Source organism: Primulina tabacum, chromosome 15 (genome assembly GCF_025594145.1).
Source record: "Primulina tabacum isolate GXHZ01 chromosome 15, ASM2559414v2, whole genome shotgun sequence".
Taxonomy (NCBI): domain Eukaryota; kingdom Viridiplantae; phylum Streptophyta; class Magnoliopsida; order Lamiales; family Gesneriaceae; genus Primulina; species Primulina tabacum.
Window position 1 is genome coordinate 15,472,709 of NC_134564.1, and position 22,813 is coordinate 15,495,521.

Consider the following 22,813-nt stretch of genomic DNA (forward strand, 5'->3'; position numbering starts at 1 on the left):
TTTTTGTGCAAGGCGCAGAAAAATGCATTGAGACGCATGTCCTGATTGCAAAGTCATTTTTATTTGCTTGTATATTTTTGGATATTTGTTTTTTGAATATTCATCAGTTTTCAATGTTCTATGATAATATTTTTTTCCATTTTCCCCAAATCTCTGGACCCATCAGAGTGAGAAAAAATCCAGATAAATCCTAATCTATTCTGCCATGATTTCTTCACCTACACCCCAATTTCTCCTATTTTTATACTTCCATTTACCGCCATTGAAGTGCACGTTTCCTTTTGTTTTTTGTTTTTTGTTTTGTGGGACAGATGAGCAGAGGTTCGATCATGATTTCTTCAACTACATCCCAATTTCTCCTATTTTTATACTTCCATTTACCGCCATTGAAGTGCACTTTTCCTTTTGTTTTTTGTTTTTTGTTTTGTGGGACAGATGAGCAAAGGTTCGATCTCTTTCTTCTTTTCCTTTCCTTTTGCTGGGTCCTTGTTCCATTGTTTTTACTTTTTTTGGTTTGAATGTCTTGTGGGATTTGGATGATTTCTATTTTCTTAGGAAATATTATATTAACCAAATCAAATAAAGGAATTAGAAAATATCAATAACTAACTGCACAAAATGGTTTGTTTTCTGCTGTTTTCTTGAAATTTGAATATTTTTCAATTCCTTCTTGCAGTCGTAGGATTGTCAGGATTCCTACCGAGCACTGATAAGTAACAAAATTTAACAAATCAAAATCCCACAAGAAGCAGTCAGCCTTCTCCCAAAATTTCCAATTTCACCATCGACAACTAAACCCATCAAAATATTTGCACCTTCAAACGAACAAAAGTTAAAACCAAAGAACAAGGACCCAAAAAAGAAGAAAGATCGAACCTTTGCTCTTCTGTCTCACATAAGCCAAAAAACAGAGAGAAAAGTACACTTCAGTATCGATATGGTTGTATAAAAATAGGAGAAATTGGGATGAAGTTGAAGAAGTCACCGGGGATAGATTAGCATTTCTCTAGATTTTTTCCTCAAACATCGTCTCTGGGTAGTTATACCTAGTGAAATTAAGGATGACAAATCACGTAAAATCAGTGCTGAATGAGGGGCCAAGAGATTTGGAAAGAATTGGTTTTTGTCACCGTTTTAAAAAACGTCGATTAAATGTGAAACGAGGAAAAAATTTTGCTTTGAGCAAAAGTGACGTGCACTACTTGTAATTTTAAAATCTTACTAATTTTTTTTTAAAAATTGATCATAAAATTCGAAATTCACAATAACAAAATAACTTAACATTTCCATAATCCATATATTAATTTAACATTTAAAGTCTCAAGTATACAAAAATCTCTAACTCGTTAATTACCAAAAATACTACGGCGACCTTTAACAAGGTCAACTAACATCAAAATAAAGCATGCAAATATCTAATAAATCATTATCAAAATATTTATTTCAAAACTTCAATTATGAAGTTAATGCGGAAAATAAATGTCCCTTGGGAGTGTACTGTCAGCCTCGATCCACTCAAACGTCAGCGTCTCCCTCAGCCTCATCCTCACCTGTAACATTCAAACCTAGTGAATCTAATGAGTCAGCACGTTTTAAATATAAGTAGCAAATAATACATATCCAAACACATGCATTAAAATCATACTTTTTATTTAAAATAAGCTAGCATAAGCATGATTTAATAATAAATCGTCAAATCATAAAGCTTTCCATCATTTATCATTTTGGGTGAAGCTTGATCTTTGAAAGTGACTAGCTGTATCCTCTGGTCGACTGACCAGCCTTAGCTCACCATTGCATATGGGGACGGGCACTAGACACCAACGTAAAATGAAAATACGATCATTGGACTCCCTTTGGGGTCTTCTCCCGTAAACAGACTCCCTCGGGGGCCTTCTCCCTCACGATATTCCCAAAAATCATATTATATCATTTGTCACAATCAATTTAAATTCTTCAAAAATATTTTCTTTTATTTTTTCTTTTTAATCATAAAATATCGTGTCCTTTCCACATTTGAAAAATAGCATTTTAATATTAAAAATTACACAACTTTATCATAAATCATTAAATTCCATATTTTCATCGTAAACGTTTTAAAATATCGTTTAGCATGCTTTATGATTCTTCGGGACACTGTCATACCTTTCGTACTACCCTAGACGTAAAATGACCATTTTATCCTGGAGTCTAAAATTCTCGATTTTGACTTTTTCTCACTTTTGTTGACTCGAGATTATCCCAAATAATTATTTAAGCTTAAATTTGACTTTTAATGTTTTTATTTAACGTAAACTCGAGTTTTTTTATTTAATTCCTTATTTACTAAACCGTAAAGCGTTTTAATCCCGAATTAATCCCAACTAATATTTTCTTCTCGAACTTTAAATATAAAATTTTTATACCTAAACTACCCTCGCAAACCATGAATCGACCCCTGTGGACCATGGTTCGAACCATTATTCTTCCCTAACTACATGGCCGAGCCCTAGTCTCCAATCATGTCACATTTATCTCAAAACCCCGAGCCATGTTCGAACCACCAGAGACCAAACCCTTACCAGCACCCCCTGGACCCTAGCTGAACTGACTTGGACCAGCACACCCAGCCCCAGCCTATGCAAAAGCCTAGGCGCAAGACTTCTAGCCGTCCCTTGCCTCCTCGCGTGATGAGGACTCCTCTCGACTCTAGACACCGACTCCATCCACACCTAGCCATCCTTGGACCACCCTTTAGACCCTGCTGGACCAGCCTAGCCAGCCCCAACCGAGCTACACACCTCCCACGAAGATACATCAGCCGCGCACATGCATGGGAAGAGTCCTTGTGCATGTGGACTATTCTCCCTTGCTGCTGCAGCATCTAGCCCCTCACGGACTCCTCCTAACCTCTCAACCAAGCCACGCAGGGGCCCTGACCCAAACTCCATGCGCAGCTTCCCCTTAACCGAGCCCTAGGACCCATGGAAGGCACATAAACCCTAGGTTCATCTAGCTAACCCAAGCACAGTCCCCTTGCTAACTGTCCAGCCATCGCTTCCACCTTCAACCGCTCTTGTTCCATCCTTTAAACATCCTATGTTGGTACCCTAACTCTTGGAAATCATAACGTTTTTCAAACAAGCGTAAAATTGTTAAAACTTTGAAAATATTTGTTCTATCGTGCATAAGTATTTTTCATGCAAAAATAAACAAACCAAGAATAATATGGTTTGAATGATGCGTTGAAGGAGTTTAGAAACGTACCTTTGCGTTTTAGAACGCTCGAATATACGATAGTTGACGTGGGGCGCGAAGAAGGACAAACGGGCGACGAAGACTCCTAGTTTCTTCCTCCTCAAATTTTCGAAAATATGTGTGTGGTGTGTGTGAATTTTCGGCTGATATGAGGCTTAGAACCCTAGGTTCCTATTTTATAGATTTAAAATTTACATGTTAACGGGCCTTTAAGTTTGGGAGCAATTGAGCCTATTAATCTTAGGTAAATTAGGTCCAATAACATCTATTTAATTAAAAAATAAAATTTTATAAAAATTAGTTTTCAAAAATAATAATTTTGATATTTTAAAAGTCTCTCGTTTGCCCAAAAACGGCTCCCGGAATAAAATCAAGGTCGTTTCGTAAAATAATTTGAACTCTACCATTTTTAGAAAATTTAATCATATGTAATCATATTAATAAGCCTTAAAAATATTTATTGAAAAATATTTATTTTATCTTGGTCGTCTCGGGTCTTCCTTTCCCTACCTATTATCAAATATTCTGGTAAAATCTACAATTTTCATAAAACCATGCAATTAGACCCTTAATCATATAGTATGCATCATGTAAACATTTAAAATCAATTAAATAAATCAAGTAAGCAATTTAAATCGTTTGCATTTGTGGTTTACGTGGGTTAACTTTTGGACATTGCAAAAAGTCTAAATGTTTATATATTATTCAATATATTAATTATGTAAGGCCCGAGATTTTATATCGTGTTAAATTACGATTATTGATTTTAATCGAGACGATTAAGAGAGGGGCTAACCGAGACATGAATTGAGATCGCGTGGGAAAATTAATGTGCGAGGGCAGTAGCATCGGCGCACATGCGCGACTGGATGCGCGCACATGCGCCAACCAGGCAGAAGACCTCGCGCATATGCGCGGAAGATGTCGCGCATATGCGCGAGCCTGTGCAAGCGAAGTCCAGAGGACCTCGCGCATATGCGCAGAAATGAGTCGCGCATATGCGCGAGCTGCCAAGGCCGAGACCCGTATCCGGAGGAACGACCCCAACAGTTTGGAAGATATCTTATGATATATATATATATATAACAAACGTTAATCCTCAGAATTGAAAGAAGAGGAAACCGAAGGAAATTGATTTTTGTGCTTCAAGTTACAATCGTTCAAAATCCGTCTGTCTGAATTGTAATCTGACTTCAGTACTGCAATCCTATCGACGTAGGCTACAACTGGACGTAAGTTTTACTACGTTTTGATATGTTTTGAAATTATGATGTTGTTAGAATTGAATGGAATTCATATATGATGTTCTTGACATGTTAGACATCATAGAATCGAAGTCAGATTAAAGAACAGACTGGTTATGTAATTGTTATGATTTTTGGAATTGATTAATTGAGATTCGATATCAGATTGGTGTTGTTATTGAAATTATGAATTGCACCGATATTGATTATGAGTTCTGGTATTATATCTGTGGTATTGGAATTGACGGGGTTATCGAGACTGTATGGTTATGCCGTCGAAACATCCGTAAATTGATATTGATCAGATTCGGTATTGGTTGAGATGGTATTGTGGTATCATATGTCGATTGACATTGATCAGATTATGTTTTGATTGGAGTATTAATCAGAACATGTTTTAAACTGAGTTATATACTGATATTGTATCTATTCGATTGTCATTATCAGATTGGGTATGGACAGAGTTGACTTCAATACTTTGTCTTCGTCGGACCGAGAAGATAAAGGTATAAATTAATGTTGAGTTGGGATTGCACAACTCGAGTGAGGTTTGGCTCGAGTTTTCCTAAATCACATACTTTACCTTATTGTATTGATTTGATTGATGTACTTGTTCTCTTGATTTATAGACAGCAGGTATTAGACGAGTAATCTTGTGACAGAAGTGCCTGATAGTGGTGGGATCGCCACGGGCACATTGCACGATGTCACAAGATAGTGTATTGGCGATAGTGCCTAAGTCTGTCATCGGATGATTGGCTATCGATGTGGATAGAAATGTGGCTTCTTCTATTACTGGTGATCGGTACCGTATCGATGTGGATAGAATCGTAACTCTTCTATTACTGATGATCGATATCATATCGATGTGGATAGAATCGAAGTTTCTTCTATTACTGGTGATCGATACTATACCGATGTGTATAGAATCCGAGCTTCTTCTATTACTGGTGATCGATACCCTATCGACGTGGATAGAACTGGAGTCTTTTCTATTACTGCTGGTCGATATGGGAATGCCAACTTCTGGAAACCGGGATCCCTAGACTAGGATTGAGTCTAGTCTTAAATGTGACGTCATGAGTCTAATTGACAGTTTATATCGAGTTATGTGAATTATGTTCCTGAATATGGTACATGGTGAATTATGTTCCTGATGATGGTACATGTTTAGAATAGGATTTATTATTGATATGGATTTATATTCTGATTTGAATACATGTTACACATATCTGTTATATGCTTTTATATTGTTTTTATGATTGCATGTATACATGATTTATACTGAGAATGTAATTCTCACCGGAGTTATCCGGCTGTTGTCTTGTTTGTATGTGTGCATGGCAACAGGTAGGATAGGATCAGGGTCAAGAAGAGAAAGAGGCTGGACTAGATAGCGTGGAGATCCGGGCTTTGAAGCAACTTATGATTCAGCACTGAGATATAGTTGAACCTAGTTGAATTCTTGTAGATAATACAAGATTTGTATATTTATGTTTAATATGTAATTTGAATTGAATTACATTACGTTTCCGCTTGGTATTTTAAAAAAAATTTAGACCCTGTTTATTATAATTGTTTGAATTATTCCTAAAGACGATTAAGGAATGAATTAGCGTCCGGGTCCCACAAATTACTTGATATAATTATAATAAAAACTAAAATTGATTTTTCATGCAATGTGCAAAATCACGCTTCATATATTTTTAGAACATTAGTTTTTGAAAAATAAACAACTAATGAGATCGGATTAAAAAAAGTTATAAGCCCAGTTAAACACCTTAAAAATCACACCGAACAATCAATCAATCATGTAAAAATTACACCAACATATAAAGACCTGCGTTTGATCTCATATGGAAAAAAAACGAGTCAATTACAGTGTTCGGAGGATCACTCGGGACTGCAAGCACTCGACCATAGTCATAGCATGTTGATCCTTTATCATTAAATTACTAGTGTTATAAGGTCAAAATTTACGAAAATCCACATATGAAAATTTAAAAATAAAAAAGATTAATTAGTCTTGAATTCATGACATTAATTACTAGGATTGAGAAAATATCCGCTTAATATTTTTCAATAAACTAGAGTTATATTTTGCCAATAAATAAATTGAATATTTAACATTATTTTATTTGAAAAAGCTCTATCATTTCGAAGTGTTTGACAAACCAAAATCCAAATCTCTTTCAATACTAACCGGATGTCATATAAAATAAAACCAAATAAATACAAAGTAGTTTGGGTTGAACCGATCGATTGATGACAAAATGCTCTTCAATACAAGTACTTGCATGGCACATATTCTGTCATTACAAATTGATACCCTTTGACCTCTTTGCGGTGCCAAAAAGTCGTCGATATAGAAAGCAAGATCGAAGTGTTGAGAATCCCCGATGATAAATATAAGATGATAAGTTGGAAAATGTAACAAAAAAAAAACTTAAAAAATCCTTATTAAATCGAGGATGGAACTGAAACAAGTTGTACATGAATCAAACAGATAAAAACAGGGGTAGCTTTTATTTGCAAGCGCCGGACAACACATTGTGAGCATCAAAAGTCATGATCACCACATCACCAGAATAAAAGTTGCTCGCAAATCTCCGAATATTTAGGCCAAATGATTGGGAACATAACAATCAAAATGTGTTCTACATATTCTAACCATTTATTGGGCATCCAAGTTGATAGGCTGGCGTAGGAATCGCTCCATCTGAAGTGCCCTAGTCTTTATGGACATGTCGAAAACTTTTTGCTGGAATTCAACCACGAGTCCACCAAGAATGCTGGGATCAACCTGCAGATCAACCGGTAAAATTGTGGATTCGTATTATCGTGGAGACGAAACCACCAACAGTTAAAATGTGGGTGTGTGTGTGTTTTTTTTTTTTTTGTGGGTGGGGGGGGAGGGGGGAAATAAGAAATGAGTGAAAGGACACACCTTCTTTTCAAGCTTAACTGTCTTCCCTTGCCCAAGTATATCCTGCAATGTCTCCTTCAATTCTTTCTCCTCCTCCGGAGGTAGATCCTGGCCATTCAAGAACAGGAATCGTGAGAAAGAAAAGATAAAGAATAAAAGACGACAAAAAATTCAGAAAAAATTAGTCGAAACAATATTTATCTTATGGCATGCTCGGGATTGATAATTGCCAAGCTAACATCGCTGAACATTAATAAATATTTGGCCTGCGTTGATGCCAAATACAAATAACTTAGAAGACAAAGCAGAAGCACTGCAAGTACAGAATGGATTGTTATAAAATTATCAATAACTTATTATAACATCGACTTATAAAACAACAAAATATAATTAACGTAACATATGTTTTTTTAAAGATAACTCCGCCCGTTTAGATGGCCGATCACAAGCCCGGATATAGGAGAAGTGTTGGTGCTATGTTGCTGATAGCCTAGCACCGTAAAAAATATATCACCGTTGATGTTAGGCTGGTGACAGCCCATCAGCTATTGCATCACACCTCTTCACATGGATATTAGTTCAAACAGATTAACACAAAATGCTAGGTCGTCGCCCGCTTTAGGCGACACGCTCCACCTACGCTTGAGCGTGCTTCAAATGAGCTAGGCGGCGCGTTGCAGCGCCCGGTTACAGTGATAAATAGGCAAAGGTTATCAGGTGGGGTCGGCCGACGTCCAACCCTTAGGGTGGAAGATCAGGGGAGTAGTCTGGGTAAGAGCAATTTTATATCCTTGTGAGGAGACAAGACCTAGGTGATTGTAAACTTGTAGTGTTATACCAGGAAAATGTTGGACGACCCAACATAGGCTATTAATCTTAGATGTTTGCCTCAAGGGTAGAAGCAGAGTAAACAAATGTCATATTAGGCCAAAAATCAAACGGTGGACTATGAAGAGAGATGTATGTTAGAGTAGGTGCCTGTCGAGTCAAGTGTTGGCCGTGGGTTCACGTTGAAACTCTATGTATAAACAATCTTTATTTTGATAAAATTTGAAATTATTGTTTTGACACATCTTTATCTGTATACTCATGTTTGATGCATAGATAAAGTCATTGGATATACAAATAGTAGAAAGAATATGAGATGCTCATATGATGAGCATCATGAAACTCATACTTGGAATACTATATATTCTAAACAGTTCCTAGTCGATTCAGCCGCCGCTAAGAAGGATAAAGGCCGCTTGAGTTTGAGACTAGTATCTGCGATGTGAGTACCATGTTTCATTGGTAGGGGACATTGTGATGTCCGAGCATGCAGATAGGTGCTCCTTGTAGAGTGCACTGAACAACCCTCCATAAGGACTTTCCAAGTGGTTCTCATTTATCGAGTGGAAACGTCCTAATTCATGGTTGTACACCATTAGTCCTTATGACCCGGGACAACATTGAGACTCTATATGCTAGCATTGCACTTTGACTTATTTACCGACTCATATGGGGTCATCAGGTGGCAAGGTTGGGTATTTTATCGAAACATATAGGAGTCGATGCATTGTAGTCGGGGATTCACCGCTTACCTTCGGGTATGGATATCCTATGTGATCTCATGTGCATGTAGTTTGAAATCTCTGATCAATGTGTTGGCGGTAATTAAGAAAAGGGTTTTTTAGATTACACCATCGATGCAACTACGACATGACACATAGTATCGATTCTTTGACAACTCTCGATATACCAATAGTTGTCGAATCGGTCGGAATATATGAGATGAAGGGATCGTACTGTACGCTAACTATAATGGAATGGTACTTGCAGGCACTATCATTTGATACCTAGGGAATCATATAAGCGATGTTGCTAGGTGTTTAACATGATTGGTTGGTACTATCAGACTTGAGTTCTGACGTTCTTATTATCAAGTTGATAAATAAGAATGGAGCAATTGGGGTATGCTCATATAAGAATTACATGTTTAGTCCTGAATCACATTGAGATGTGAAACCACTGCTAGTTGTATCATTGAACCATTGAGGGTCACACAGGTGCTAACTTTCTAGATCCCGTTGAGAAGAAAAATAGTTCAATGTGTTGAACGGATTATAAAGGAGTTTATAAGCAAAAATAAAAAATAAAAGTATGACTTTTATAAGAGGATTATGGGGAATATAACTTTTAATTTGTGAAAGTGTTCCTAAATTAAAAATTGGCTCAAATAAATAATGTATTTGGAAATTGTGATTTTCATAAACATTGTTATGGACTAAATTAAATTAATTCAAGTGTTGAATTAATTAAATACTAGTGGACCTAGTAGGTCCAAATAATTAAATTAATTCAAGTATTGAATTAATTAAATAACATTGGGTCTTGTACAGCCCAATTGAAAATAATTATTCAACTAGTGATCTTGAGTAAATTCAAGTAAAGATTTAATTGATCTCAAATGTGTCTGAGATATTCGAATAAAAGTCTATGGGCTTTGTACATGTTACATGCCCAAATTGCATGCAAGGGAGGTGAAGAGTTGGGAGAAAAATTTTTCGATAAACAAGGTATGTCTTGCACATGCACTTCAACTTTTTCAAGATCCAATAAAAAGATTTCCACTCCATTTTTCTTAGAATTTTTGCTTCTTCATTTTGTTGATGAGAGCATGAACTTCTAAAAGAAAAATGCTATACTTTTTCCAGTGCAAGAGTAGAGTGGATCTTTGAAGCTAGTGGTTGACCTAATTTGAAATAAAGAATCCTTTTGAGCAAGGTGTGCTATTGGAAGCTTGTAGATTGGGTCAACCCTTCAAGAGCTTAGTTGTTTACAACTTAGTTGGAGCCAATAATCAATCCTTGTGATTGATAGGTAAAAATTCCTAACACACTATGTATAATTTTGTGTTTGTTTTGTTATTTGCTACACACTAAGTGGGGTGCTCGATTTTGCTATTGTAAAATGTTTTGAAACTTTCGTTGCGCATCCGGACACCCGTAACCGATCCCCATTCAGTGTATGCCAAACTTTTAAGAATAAGATTTTAGATAGTCTGATAGTCCTAGAAGAATGTGAGAATGTAAAGCGTACGTATAAGACCAATACATTTGAGTTATTTGAACTCATGGCTAGCCATACAAGGTGTGGGGTGAGAGAAGTACTTGGAGAGGTTAAAGGGAAGGGACGACACGACTAGGAGACATGGTGGCGAGACAATGAGGTGCAACAAACATTAGGAAAAATAAAATAAGGTTCAAGAATTGGCAAGAAGTTAGAGACCAAAGATCGTATAAGTTGTATAAACAAGCCACAAGACTTAGTAGTAGAGCAGTAAGAGATGCTAAGAAAAAACGTATAATGATTTGTATGATAAGTTAGGTACAAAAGAATGAGAGATGTTTTTAAGAGAGCGAAAGTCAGAGATCGAAACACTAAAAACTTGAGTCCTGCCAGGTGTATAAGCATGAAGATGGTAGAGTTTAAATGCAAGATAAAGTTATCCTATGTGGAAAAATAATTCAGGAATAATTTCTTCCTTGTTCGATAATACAATAAGTCAGTAAAATGTTACATAAATAGGGATTTACAGAATACTCTAGAATAACAGAAAAATGAAACTAACTAACTAATTCCTAAAAATCTGCATATTGACTAACCGAATCCCTTAATTAAGGGAATTGGTTTTACCCTAATTTACATCACACTTCGACACTTCCCCTCAAGCTGAGGAATAGATGTCTTCCATTCCCAGCTTGGATATGAGCCCATGAAAACTTGAACTGCTTAGTCCCTTAGTCAGAACATCAGCCAACTGGCACCTGGTTGGAACATAGGACATACACACTAGTTTTCTCTCCAATTTCTCTTTGATGAAGTGTCTGTCAATCTCAATATGCTTTGTCGTATCGTGTTGTATAGGATTATGTGCAATGTTGATTGCGGACTTGTTGTCACTGTAGAGTTTCATGGGACCTTCTACCTTGACCCGTAGATCATCCAAAATAATCTTTAGCCATAGTATTTCGCATAGTCCTTGAGCAATCGCCCTGAATTCTGCTTCGGCTGAGGACCTGGCCACAACATTCTGCTTCTTACTCCTCCATGTTACTAGGTTGCCACCTAGAAACGTACAATACCCCGAAGTAGACCTTCTATCTACTAGGGATCCTGCATAGTCAGCGTCGGTGTAGGCTTCTACTGTAAGCCTCTCGTTCCTTTTGAACATAATCCCTTTCCCTGGGTTCCCTTTCAAATAATGAAGTACCCTATTTCCAGCTTGAAGATGTGACTCTCTTGGATCATGCATGAATTGGCTGATCACACTGACTGAGTAGGCTATATCTGGCCGAGTATGAGCAAGGTATATGAGTCTACCAACTAACCTCTGGTACATCCTTTTATCAACTGCTGGTTCCTCTTTATCTTCTCCCAATTTGTGATTCGGATCCATTGGAGTAGAGGCCGGTTTACACCCAGTCTTTCCTGTCTCGGTAAGTAGGTCTGTAATGTATTTTTGTTGAGAGATGAGAATCCCGTGTGTAGAATAAGCCACCTCAATACCGAGAAAGTACTTCAACCTGCCCAGTTCTTTTATCTCAAACTCCTTTCCCAATCTTCTCTTTAGTTCGAGCTTTTCTTCTTCATCATTCCCGGTTACTATGATGTCGTCGACATAGACTAGAAGAGCCGTTACTCCCCCTGCAGAGGAGTGTTTAATGAAGAGGGTGTGATCACCTTGGCTTTGTTTGTATCCAGATTCCTTCATAAAGTTTGCAAACCTCCCGAACCATGCCCTTGGAGATTGTTTTAACCCATAAAGGGCCTTCTTTAATTTGCACACCTTATTGCTTGATTCTCCATCAAAACCCTGTGGGATGTGCATGTAGATTTCTTCATCTAAGTCACCATGGAGGAAAGCATTCTTAACATCATACTGCAAAAGTTGCCAGCTATAGTGAGCAGCTAATGACAAAAGAATTCTCACTGTGTTCATTTTGGCAACCGGGGCAAAAGTTTCCAGATAATCAACTCCATACGTCTGAGTATACCCTTTGGCTACCAACCTTGCCTTGTATCTTTCAAGGGATCCATCAGCCTTGTATTTCAGTGAAAAAATCCATTTACAGTCAACAATGTTCTTTCCCTCTGGTTTATGCACAACCTCCCAGGTTTTATTCTTTTCCAATGCTTTCATTTCTTCTCCCATAGCATCTCTCCATTCCCTTGTTGACAATGCCTCAGAGACAGTAGTAGGGATTGCAATGGTGTTTAAACTGACAATGAATTTTTTGTGGGCTGGCGATAGGTTTTTAAGGGAAACATAGTGAGATAATGGATATAGTGGTCGTTTAGTGCATTCTCGGGTATCTTTTCTGATGGCAATAGGAAGGTCATTTGTTGGGCCAATGGTTGGTGTTTCACTCTGTTGAATATGAGAAGGGTGTTCGGGACTTACCGTGGTCTCATTTCCGGAGTCTGGATTGGAAGCTTGGACTTGAGTCTGTTCCGGGGCAGTCTTCCTCCTTGAGTACACCTGAGAGAACCTAGGAAACTTCTGGGAAGATGACACATTTGTGGGGTTAGAAGGCTCGGTTGGTATAGGAGGGAGATCAAGAGTGTGGATCGGCTCAAAGGATTCCCAAGGACTATCTTCTAGTGGACTCTCCCCCTGAAGAGAGGACTTGGAGAAGAACGGTTTATTTTCACTGAAGGTAACATCGATAGAGATGTACGATTTTCTGGAAGAAGGATTATAGCACTTATACCCCTTTTTAGTGGCTGAGTAACCGAGGAACATACATTTGATGGCTCGGGGATCCAACTTATCTCTTTGGGTGTTATGGACATGAACAAAGGCAGTGCACCCAAATACCCTAGGGGTGAGTCCGTTTGAGGTTCTAAAGTGAGGATAGAAGCTGTTAAGGCACTCTACTAGACTCTTGTTGTCAAGCACCCGTGAAGGAAGTCTATTAATCATTTGTGTGGCTGTAAGGACAGCTTCCCCCCAATAGGTCTTAGGAACGTTTCCATGAAGAAGTAGGGCTCGGGTAGTGTTTAGCAAGTGTCCATTTTTTCTTTCAGCCACCCCATTTTGTTGAGGTGTTTGAACACACGATGAGTCATGGATAATGCCATGTGACAGGAAATAGGGTGATAGGATTTGGTTGAAGTAATATGTGGCATTGTCTGTCCTAAACCCTTTTATTTTTACTCCAAATTGATTTTGAGTCATCGCATGGAAATTTGGTATAATAGTGCTAACTTCAGATTTATGTTTAAGGAGAAATATCCATGTGACACGAGTGCAATCATCAATCAAAGAGACAAACCAGCGGGCCCCAGAAATGTTAGGTATCCGAGAGGGACCCCATACATCAGTATGAATTAAATGGAAAGGAGAAGAACTTCTTTTATTACTGATAGGAAAAGATACTTGAGTATGTTTTGCCAATTCACACGTGTCACAATGAAATTCCGAAATATCTAATCCTTGAAATAAATAAGGAAACATAACTTTTAGAGTCCTAAAGGAAGGATGACCAAGGCGCAAATGGTGTAGCCAAATGGTATCTTTATTGGATGAGAACTAAACAAGGACAAATTGCTCCTGGCTTGTGGTGCAGACTCAAGGTAGTAAAGGCCCCCCCTTTCCTTAGCAAGTCCAATCTTCCTCCCCGAAGCTAGGTCCTGAAAAACACCATAGGAAGGAAAAAACGTAACATGGCATTTAAGATCACGAGTGAGTTTATGGATGGAGACAAGGCTGCTGGACAGTTTTGGCACATGAAGTACATTTTTTAGGCTAAGCATAGGGGAGATATGTATGTCTCCGAAGCCTGCCACTGTAGCCACAGAGCCATTTGCCACTACAATTTTCCTGTTACTTGGGCATGGTGTATAAGAGTGAAAAATCTGAGATATGGGTGTCATATGGTCACTAGCACCAGAGTCTATTATCCAAGTGTTGGCATTTAGGGTTCCTGGGGCATCTACAGAAAAGGAGAATGAACCATTACCTGAGAGGGCTAGAGAACATGTTCCAGAGGGCTTCTCTAGGGACCCCGGCAAATTTTTTAGCTTCTCAATCTCCTCTCAGTTAAGCCCCTCTGCTGCTGAGTTTTCATCCCTGGTTTGATCCTCAGCTATGTGCGCTTGAGGTCTCGGCTTCCCTACTCGGGCTCCCCATTCTTTTCTTGGTGGTTTGCCATGTAGCTTCCAACAATTTTCCCTTGTGTGTCTTGGTTTCTTGCAATGAGTACACCATAGGGTGTCTTTGTTCCCCTTCCACTGATTTTCTCTACTTGGATATGGTCTTTGCATATCAGCCGCCTTATTCGTCTCTAGATCCTCTCTTTTTGTTGCAAGTGCTGATCCATCCATGTGCTGTGGCTCAAGCATGATACCCCTGCGACTTTCTTCTGAGCGAATCAGTGAGATCGTCTCTTCTAGGGACGGTGTGTCCTCTCGGCCAAGGACCTGAATTCTTACTTGATCAAATTCAGGGTTTAATCCGGCCAAAAAATCATATATTCGGTCTCTCTCAATAAAGTTCTTCAATAGTACAGCATCCTCCGGGCATTTCATCTCAAAGACTCGGTAATAATCAAGTTCCTGCCATAGGTTTTGCAGCAGAGAAGCATACTCAATGACAGATTTGGTACCTTGTTTGAGGGCTGCAGTTTTAGTCTTTATCTCATACACCTGAGCAGCATCCTTGGCCTTTGAGTAGGTGCGGCGGATATAGTCCCAAGTTTCCCTTGCTGTGGAGAAGAACATACATGTGTCACTGATCACGGGATCCATGGAGTCCCATAACCAGGACATGATCATAGAGTCCTCTTCATCCCAAGCGTCAAACTTTGGATCCTCCCTCGGTGGTCCCGTTCCAATAAGATGGCTGATTCTTCCTTTGCCTTTGAGATACGTGCGAATGAATTGGGACCACTTGAGATAATTTTTCCCGCTGAGTCGATTGGAGGCCCGAATATTCTGCAGGTCACCGGTCTTCTGGACAGCATAGGTATCATCAGGGAGAGACGAACGGCTGGAGATGGCAGTATCAGAGATTGACATGGTGAATGATAGGGAAATAGAAAAAAAAACGACAGCAATGAAGGCTTGAAGAAAAACTGGACAGCAATGAAGGCTGGAATGTGCGGAATGAACCCAGACTAATGTCCTAGGGCTCTGATACCATGTGGAAAAATAATTCAGGAATAATTTCTTCCTTGTTCGATAATACAATAAGTCAGTAAAAGATTACATAAATAGGGATTTACAGAATACTCTAGAATAACAGAAAAAGGAAACTAACTAACTAATTCCTAAAAATCTGCATATTGACTAACCGAATCCCTTAATTAAGGGAATTGGTTTTACCCTAATTTACATCACACTTCGACATCCTAGATAGGTGGAGGGATTACTTTAAGAACTTTATATATGAGACGAGTACAGAGGAATAAGCGTGGGTAGACATGAGATGCAGGTAGTCCATTTGTGTTTCATCGTAGAGCTAGTACTAAGGAAATAATAGGCATTCTAGAGGATGAAACTGGGGAAGGCAGTTGGACCGGATGAAATACCAATTGAGGTATGGAAGTGTCTAGGGGAAGTTGGGATCCAATGGCTGACAAGACTCTTTAATAAAAATCTAGATATTAGGAAAATGCCAGAATCTTAGAGACATAGTATTGTAGTACCAATTTATAAAAATAAATGAGATATACAGGACTGCTCAAACTATAGAGGGATTAAACTTAAGAGTCATGCGATGAAGCTATGGGAACGAGTGATAGATTGGAGACTTAGGAGTATCACTACTGTATCAGAGAACCAATTTGGTTTTATGTCGGGTAGGTCTACAATGGAGGTTGTTTTATTAATTAGGCAAATGATATAGAAACATAGAGAACAACTTAAGAGACTGCATATGGTATTTATCGACTTAGAGAAAGCCTATGATAGAGTGCCTAAATAATTAATCTAGTGGGTACTTAAAAGGACGCATGTTCCTCAATGCTACATCGAGATCATTAAAGATATGTATGAAGGTACCGTAACTAGTGTTAGGTCTGTTGGATGGATGTCGTGAATTTCCTGTGGCAAGACTTCATCAACGATCGGCTTTAAGCTCTTTTCTCTTTGCATTGGTTAAGAATGAGCTGACGGGACATATTCTGGATGAGGGCCATCTATCTAATTTTTTATTTATTTCTTTAGTTTCGTCTATCAAGACAATATCATATGTAAAAAACATACACCAAGGCACTGAAGCTCTTGAGAGTAAGGTTTTGGAATTAATCGTTCAAAAACTGAATATTTAGCTTGTAACTTTGGTCCTGGATCTAGATGAATGGGTAGACCAAGTCCCAGAGTGTGAAGTTTTTCACTATTTAGGTACTATTATCCAAATCACTGTGGACATTAGAGAGGATATAGACCATAGGATTAAATCAGGTTGGATGACATCAGAAGTCTTATGTGATAGAAAGATGCTTGCTAGATTGAAAGGAAAATGTTATAAGATTATTGTTCGACCAGCTATGCTTTATGGTTCAGAGTGTCACTACAAGACTACATATGCATAAGATGGCGGTAAGCCATTGAAAAATTGGATAAATATGTTTAAAGAGGATATCTTAGATCTTGGTTTAAGATATGACATATGGGAAATCGTTTAGTTTGGAGAACTAATATTCATGTAGCTGTTCACTAGCGGGAATGTGTTATGATGATGACGTTTTTTAAAGAAAATTATACATAATTTCTATGGATTCTTGATGCTTAGTATATAATAATAAGTGAAAATGTTTTTCTAATCCTATATATTTTATATAGAAATAAATAGCATATAATACATAATATAAGTACAGATATGTTTTCTAACCCCTTCACACACTTAGATTATGAAGACATGTCCTATGGTATGATAGTTATAGATGCTGCACAAGAACAAATCCGGTACCAAGATAGCGAGGATATGATTTGCAAAAGTCGAAAAAGATTATTCTATCTAAAATAACATTCCAAACGATAACTTACAATAACAGAGGTTACAGTAGCTTTAACTTCCCCTCTATGTGCCATTGTCAGCTCTGAGAATCTCTGGGCTATCCGTTCTATATGTCCCAACCTCCCTGTTTCAGCAACAAGAGCTGGTCCGACCAAATGCCATTAGACATGTTATATATGCACATAGATGATACAATCAGACAATATGATAAGAAAGACAATCGGCTGGATGGTCGACCAAAACATAAAATAAGCGACGGCAATCTCCAAGGTGGCATTGACTATCAAGATTTTGATCATGTCAAAGGAGTAGATATTAGATGAATGACAAAGCAGATATTTGCAGATTGAGTCTTAGTTTCTTCTGAAGTTCTAGAGTAGAAGTTTGTAAAAGATGTTGTGCATCTGTTTGTTTCTATTTCCGGTCCTTGTGATTAAGCAAAATGTTCACACGTGAAAAAAACAACGAGAAAAGGGATAGTCAACTTGCATGCTAAGAATGTCTTAAATTCAAAAATCTTAATCCCCTGAGATTTCCAGCTTACAATGAAATTTTAAATAAAGTTTTGCCCAAATAACGCAAATCCAAGAAGGGATAAAACTGCAGATAAGCAAATCCAACAGGGTACGAGACTTCAGATAAGCAACCCAATAAAAAATGTTGCTGCATAACTAACAAGTGATGAAAAGAACCTAATTGGTACAAAAGAGTATAATAATTGTACATAGTTCCAGCCAGTTTCAAATGCCTCAAATCTCTGAGTAAGAGAACCACATGGAAAAATAGTGTTATATAATCGGTACAAAGGAGTATAATAATTGTATAAAGTTCCAGCAAGTTTCACACCTCAAATCTCTGAGTAAGAGAACCACAGTGGAAATTTAGTGCTATATAGTTTTAACTTTTTTTAAAAGACTTACTAATTCATGATACTGGTTACTGCGTAGTACAAACTACAAGACCCACCTTGACTATTTAGTTTCCACTTAGACAAATGAAACCATAAAGGAGAAAATAGCCTTTCACAGCAAAGTAACAAGGATGGAGCCAAGAGACTGGTTAAGAGTGCATAAACATGGAAGCTCTATACCGTCGAAATTAAGAGGAAAATAATAAATAAAAAACATCAAGGTACTAGAGAATCAGAAGAGGCATAATGAAAAAGAACTAGCATAGAGGAATGACTCTCATGTCTCAAAGCTAATAAACAAAGTCATTAGATACTCTGCCATGGTGAGTTCAAATAGTCCTCAACATTAGCATGACCTACCAAAGTGATATAACCCCCATCTCTAGATGTAAGTGGTAAGATTTACTGTATTGCGACAACAAAGTCATACTCATTTGATTGTTTACTTCCGCGCTTATATAATATATTAGAGAGCCAATAAACCACTTCCAGATCAAGGGCAAGGCAAAAGAAGTCTCTCATACTGAATAGCATTTATAGACACATACTAACATAACGACAAAATATTTCTGAAATACCATGCACTCATTTGCAAAAGCACATACCCAAAAAGTTCTTTGTTATGTCATCAAACTTAGCCTGAGAACCAATATCATGCATGGCCTTCACTCTGATATCCGCAGTCACAGATAGATCTTTCATGAATTGAGAAAATTTGGGGCTTTTCTTTGAAGCCTCGATAAGAACAAGAAGCTCAGATTCAACCTTGTCCAGAACATTTGCTTTAACAGCTGCAAGGTACAATGCCGAAGCATAGTTTCCTGAGACACCATACATTGCAAAGGGTACCTAAATCCAATACAAAAAAAGGGGGGGAGGGTTCAAAAGATTATCAGGGAAGCAAGAAACGTCTCAGCAGCATTTGTTATGGACTTCTCCAAAATTCTTAAATCAGCAAAAAAGGTGTTGAAAAGGAGTAAGGGAAATCAATAATTCAACACCCTAGCAAATCATCAATCATGGTCACATATACGCATCATAAATTACACATCTATGAATAAAAACAAATCAAGATAAGAATAAGTTTTTCAAGGAGTAAACTTCTGATATTAGACAATCAAGTAACCCAAATGGTATCGTATGGACCCGATTATCTGAAGGAGTTCAGAAACGAACTTTTGCCCTCAGCAAAATTTGAGTTAAATGTCAGTTCTGTGGAAGAACTACATTATTTAAAAAAAAATGTAACACTGTTCATAAAACAAGAACCAAAGTTAGATAAATACAGAGCCTGCTGATAATTTATGTACTGTAGATAAAATAAATAATAATATTATATCATAAGTATATATATAATGACAACATTACTTAAAAGTTGCAGTTGGACAAACATAAGCCTTATAGTCTGCTTCAAAACATATATAAAAAAAAAAGGCAGAAACACAAAGGCCTGATAAAAGAATATCTTTTGCAGCATTGACAAGGATAAAAGAACTGTCTGGGTGACAACAATGAATATCAATAGAACGTATACTGGTGGCAAACAACAATGATTCAGACTTAGAAAATCAATACGAATAAAATATTTATTCAGGGTAACCATCAGCTCAGATAACTCAAATCATCTACTTGGTGAAAATTTCGTTATTATTTCCTGTGAAAAGAAGTGTACTTTCTAGTTACAATGACATGAATGCATGCCGAATATCTAGTTACAATGACATGAATGCATGCGAAATGTAGTCAAATGACGAACAACCGCAAAAAAAAAAAAGACCATTACCTTGACTTTCTGCTCCTTCGCAGGAGAGGTCGTTGCATAGTTCCTCGAAAACTGAAATAAATAACAACCAACTGAATAGAAGCCCACTTATCCAGGGACTCTCCATAAGAGTATTTCAAGACAACATAACAATCACAATCGTCTTAAACATCACGTAACACTGAACGCCAATATTTATTCTACTTTCCGTTGCTTTCCTTCTAGTTGTTTACGACAGAAATGATGACTCCCCAGTTATAAATGACGATACTTTTTGGAAATAGGCGGAACTTAACGTCAACATTTAGAAGAACAATGTACTCGCTTATCGGGAAACGTACATGAAATGCCAGAAAACCCCCCAAAAAAGAGATTTTTAAAAAATTGAAATTACGTTTACCAAATTCAGTTACAGCAAGGGATAAAACACGCCAGAGTCCGAAAAATTTGACGTGAAACACTAAATCTAAAGGTCTAAATAATTCTTCCGAGCAGATCAAGATCGGAAAGAAGGAAAATAAAACAAATCGCACCATTTCTTCATGTAATAAGACCAATTCTCGGTAATACCTCAGCGTTAGCGAAGGTAGGGTAGACGAACGCTTTCTGGGCATCGGTGGTTAGGGTTCCTCGGAGGAGAGGAAGCGCCGATCGCAATCGCCTCGCCATTTCCAGCCTAGATTTCCTGTTTCTTGCTTTGCTAATTGCACCGTTGACTATGTTTAAAGAAGGGGGAATCGGAACAAGTAAACTGTGACCTGTGGAGGCATGGTGTATCGGTGAAAGTGAAACCTAATTTATTATGTGACACGTGTCCCCTATTTATCTAATGTATAAGAATGCTAATAATGTAGAATTTAAAACTATTTTTTTCAAGTTAAAAATTTATGTGAAATGATGTCACGAGTCGTATTTTGTGATACAAATCTATTATTTGAATCATCTATGAAAAAGTATTACTTTTTATGCTAAGAATATTACTTTTTATTGTGAATATCGATAAGGTTGACCTGCCTCACAGATAAAGATTCGTGAGACCATTTCACAAGAGACCTGCTCTTTTATTAAAAAAAATGAAAAGAGATTTTCATTAACAATCGGGTTGCACAAACAATTCAACATAATCCATGTAGTCAAAATTAGCTGTCCACATACAGCAGCTCGACCAGAGTTAGATTACATGCTTGATCTCCAATAGATGCACCCAAGGACCACAAAGAAGGATTGTTCACGGCTTTCACAAAAGAGACAACATCAATCTCCACAATCCGGTGATTCAAATTAATATCATGAGTAACTTTTTTGTGACATGATCTCACGAATCTTTATCTGTGAGACGGGTTAACCCTACCGATATTCACAATAAAAAATAATACTCTTAGCATAAAAAATAATATTTTTTCATGAATGATCTAAATAAGAGACCGTCTCACAAAATACGACTCGTGAGACCGTCTCACACAAGTTTTTGGCTAATACGAGAATGCATAAGTTTCTGTTAGGTGACAAGAAAATATGTCATACAAAAAATGAATCAATACAAAATTAATCACTCGATCTTCGTTCTTTCCTATCGTTCCCTGTAACGTCCCAAAAAAATTTGAAGGTTCACGTGAACCACGTGTATGCAAATTATTAAATCTCTTTGGTATTTTATTAAATTATTTTAAAGCATAAAATTCATGTTTATTTTATTAATTTGTGTTTAATTATTTTTATGCATTTTATTGCATAATTCATGCATGCTAGGATTTAATTCATGAAATTTTTAAAGTTCACGCATTAGGGTTTCTAGGTGCATTTCACGTTCGAACGAGGACCGGAGGCCGGAGAATTTTCAGGAAAATTATTTTAATACATGATTAATTTTTATAAATTAATATATGATGTTTTAAGTGGATTTTTCAAATAATGGGATTTTACTGGGTATTTTTACCCACAGGACTTTATTTTTAACGGTACGCAAATTTTATCGATTCTGGGGACTTTTTAAGGGTTCGGCTAATATTTTCAATAACTTTTCAACATGAAATATTTTTCGGGAGTATGTTTGGATTTAATGGACCTACTTTTAAGCTTATTGGGCTTAAAACATTTTTAAAACTTTTAAATTGCAAATTTTGGCCCATTAACTAATTGTTATCTATTTATTTATCTACCCAAACCACTCCTTAACCTAAACCTAAATACCCTACATAGCCGACACCCCCCTCAACAGCAGACACTATCGTTTTCAGCACTCTTTCCAGCTGGTGGCCTCGGTTTGGCTTGATCTTGCAAAGAAATTCATCCGGTGTTCCCATTTTCTTGTTTCGTTCATCGATCATCATCAAGGCACGCGTTGTACCTTCATTTCTGCATCACTCACGTGTATATTACTGATGTTTATGTGTACATGCATGAAATCTCTCGATCTGGAAATGAACATGAAGTGCCATCAATTTTACATGGGTTTCCTTCCAATTTTTATTTCTGTTCCTCACGAGTTCTGAGTTTTCTTGCAAGGGGTCGCTGTGCTCGGTTGTTTAGGGGTTACTCGTGGTGTATAAGTACTGCTTTGGGGTCTAGGGTGGCTGCTGATCGTACCAAGGGAAGATCCGAGAGTAGCGTGGCATGGGGAGGCTAGATTTCGATAGATCGAGGGCCAAGGGGAGAGCTGTCGGTACCAGGGTGAGACCAGGATATAGATCTACTCATGATGGGTTCGAACTACTTCTTGAGAGAGCCCTAG

The 22,813-nt window shown here is 37.5% G+C and overlaps 1 protein-coding gene across 1 annotated transcript; it reads right to left on the minus strand.

The window, feature by feature from the left end:
* Window positions 1-6,986: 6,986 nt before the first annotated feature.
* Window positions 6,987-20,862, minus strand: LOC142526416 (ATP synthase subunit O, mitochondrial-like). The gene is made up of 6 exons (XM_075630796.1): window positions 20,653-20,862; window positions 20,104-20,154; window positions 18,926-19,169; window positions 17,440-17,552; window positions 7,429-7,515; window positions 6,987-7,284 (listed from the first exon to the last, which is right to left on the minus strand). The coding sequence occupies exons 1-6, from the start codon at window positions 20,749-20,751 to the stop codon at window positions 7,156-7,158; spliced, it is 723 nt and encodes a 240-aa protein (XP_075486911.1). The 5' UTR covers window positions 20,752-20,862; the 3' UTR covers window positions 6,987-7,155.
* Between the last annotated feature and the right edge of the window lie 1,951 nt (window positions 20,863-22,813).

What these genes read in the sequence shown, in the direction of transcription:
- LOC142526416 (XM_075630796.1), bottom strand. Translation starts at nt 20,751, where the DNA reads ATGGCGAGGCGATTGCGATCGGCGCTTCCTCTCCTCCGAGGAACCCTA. An exon ending in CTACCTTCGCTAACGCTGAG is followed by an intron (nt 20,155 to 20,652) that starts GTATTACCGAGA and finishes TATTTATTTCAG; the next exon opens with TTTTCGAGGAACTATGCAAC. An exon ending in CGAAGGAGCAGAAAGTCAAG is followed by an intron (nt 19,170 to 20,103) that starts GTAATGGTCTTT and finishes TATTGGATTTAG; the next exon opens with GTACCCTTTGCAATGTATGG.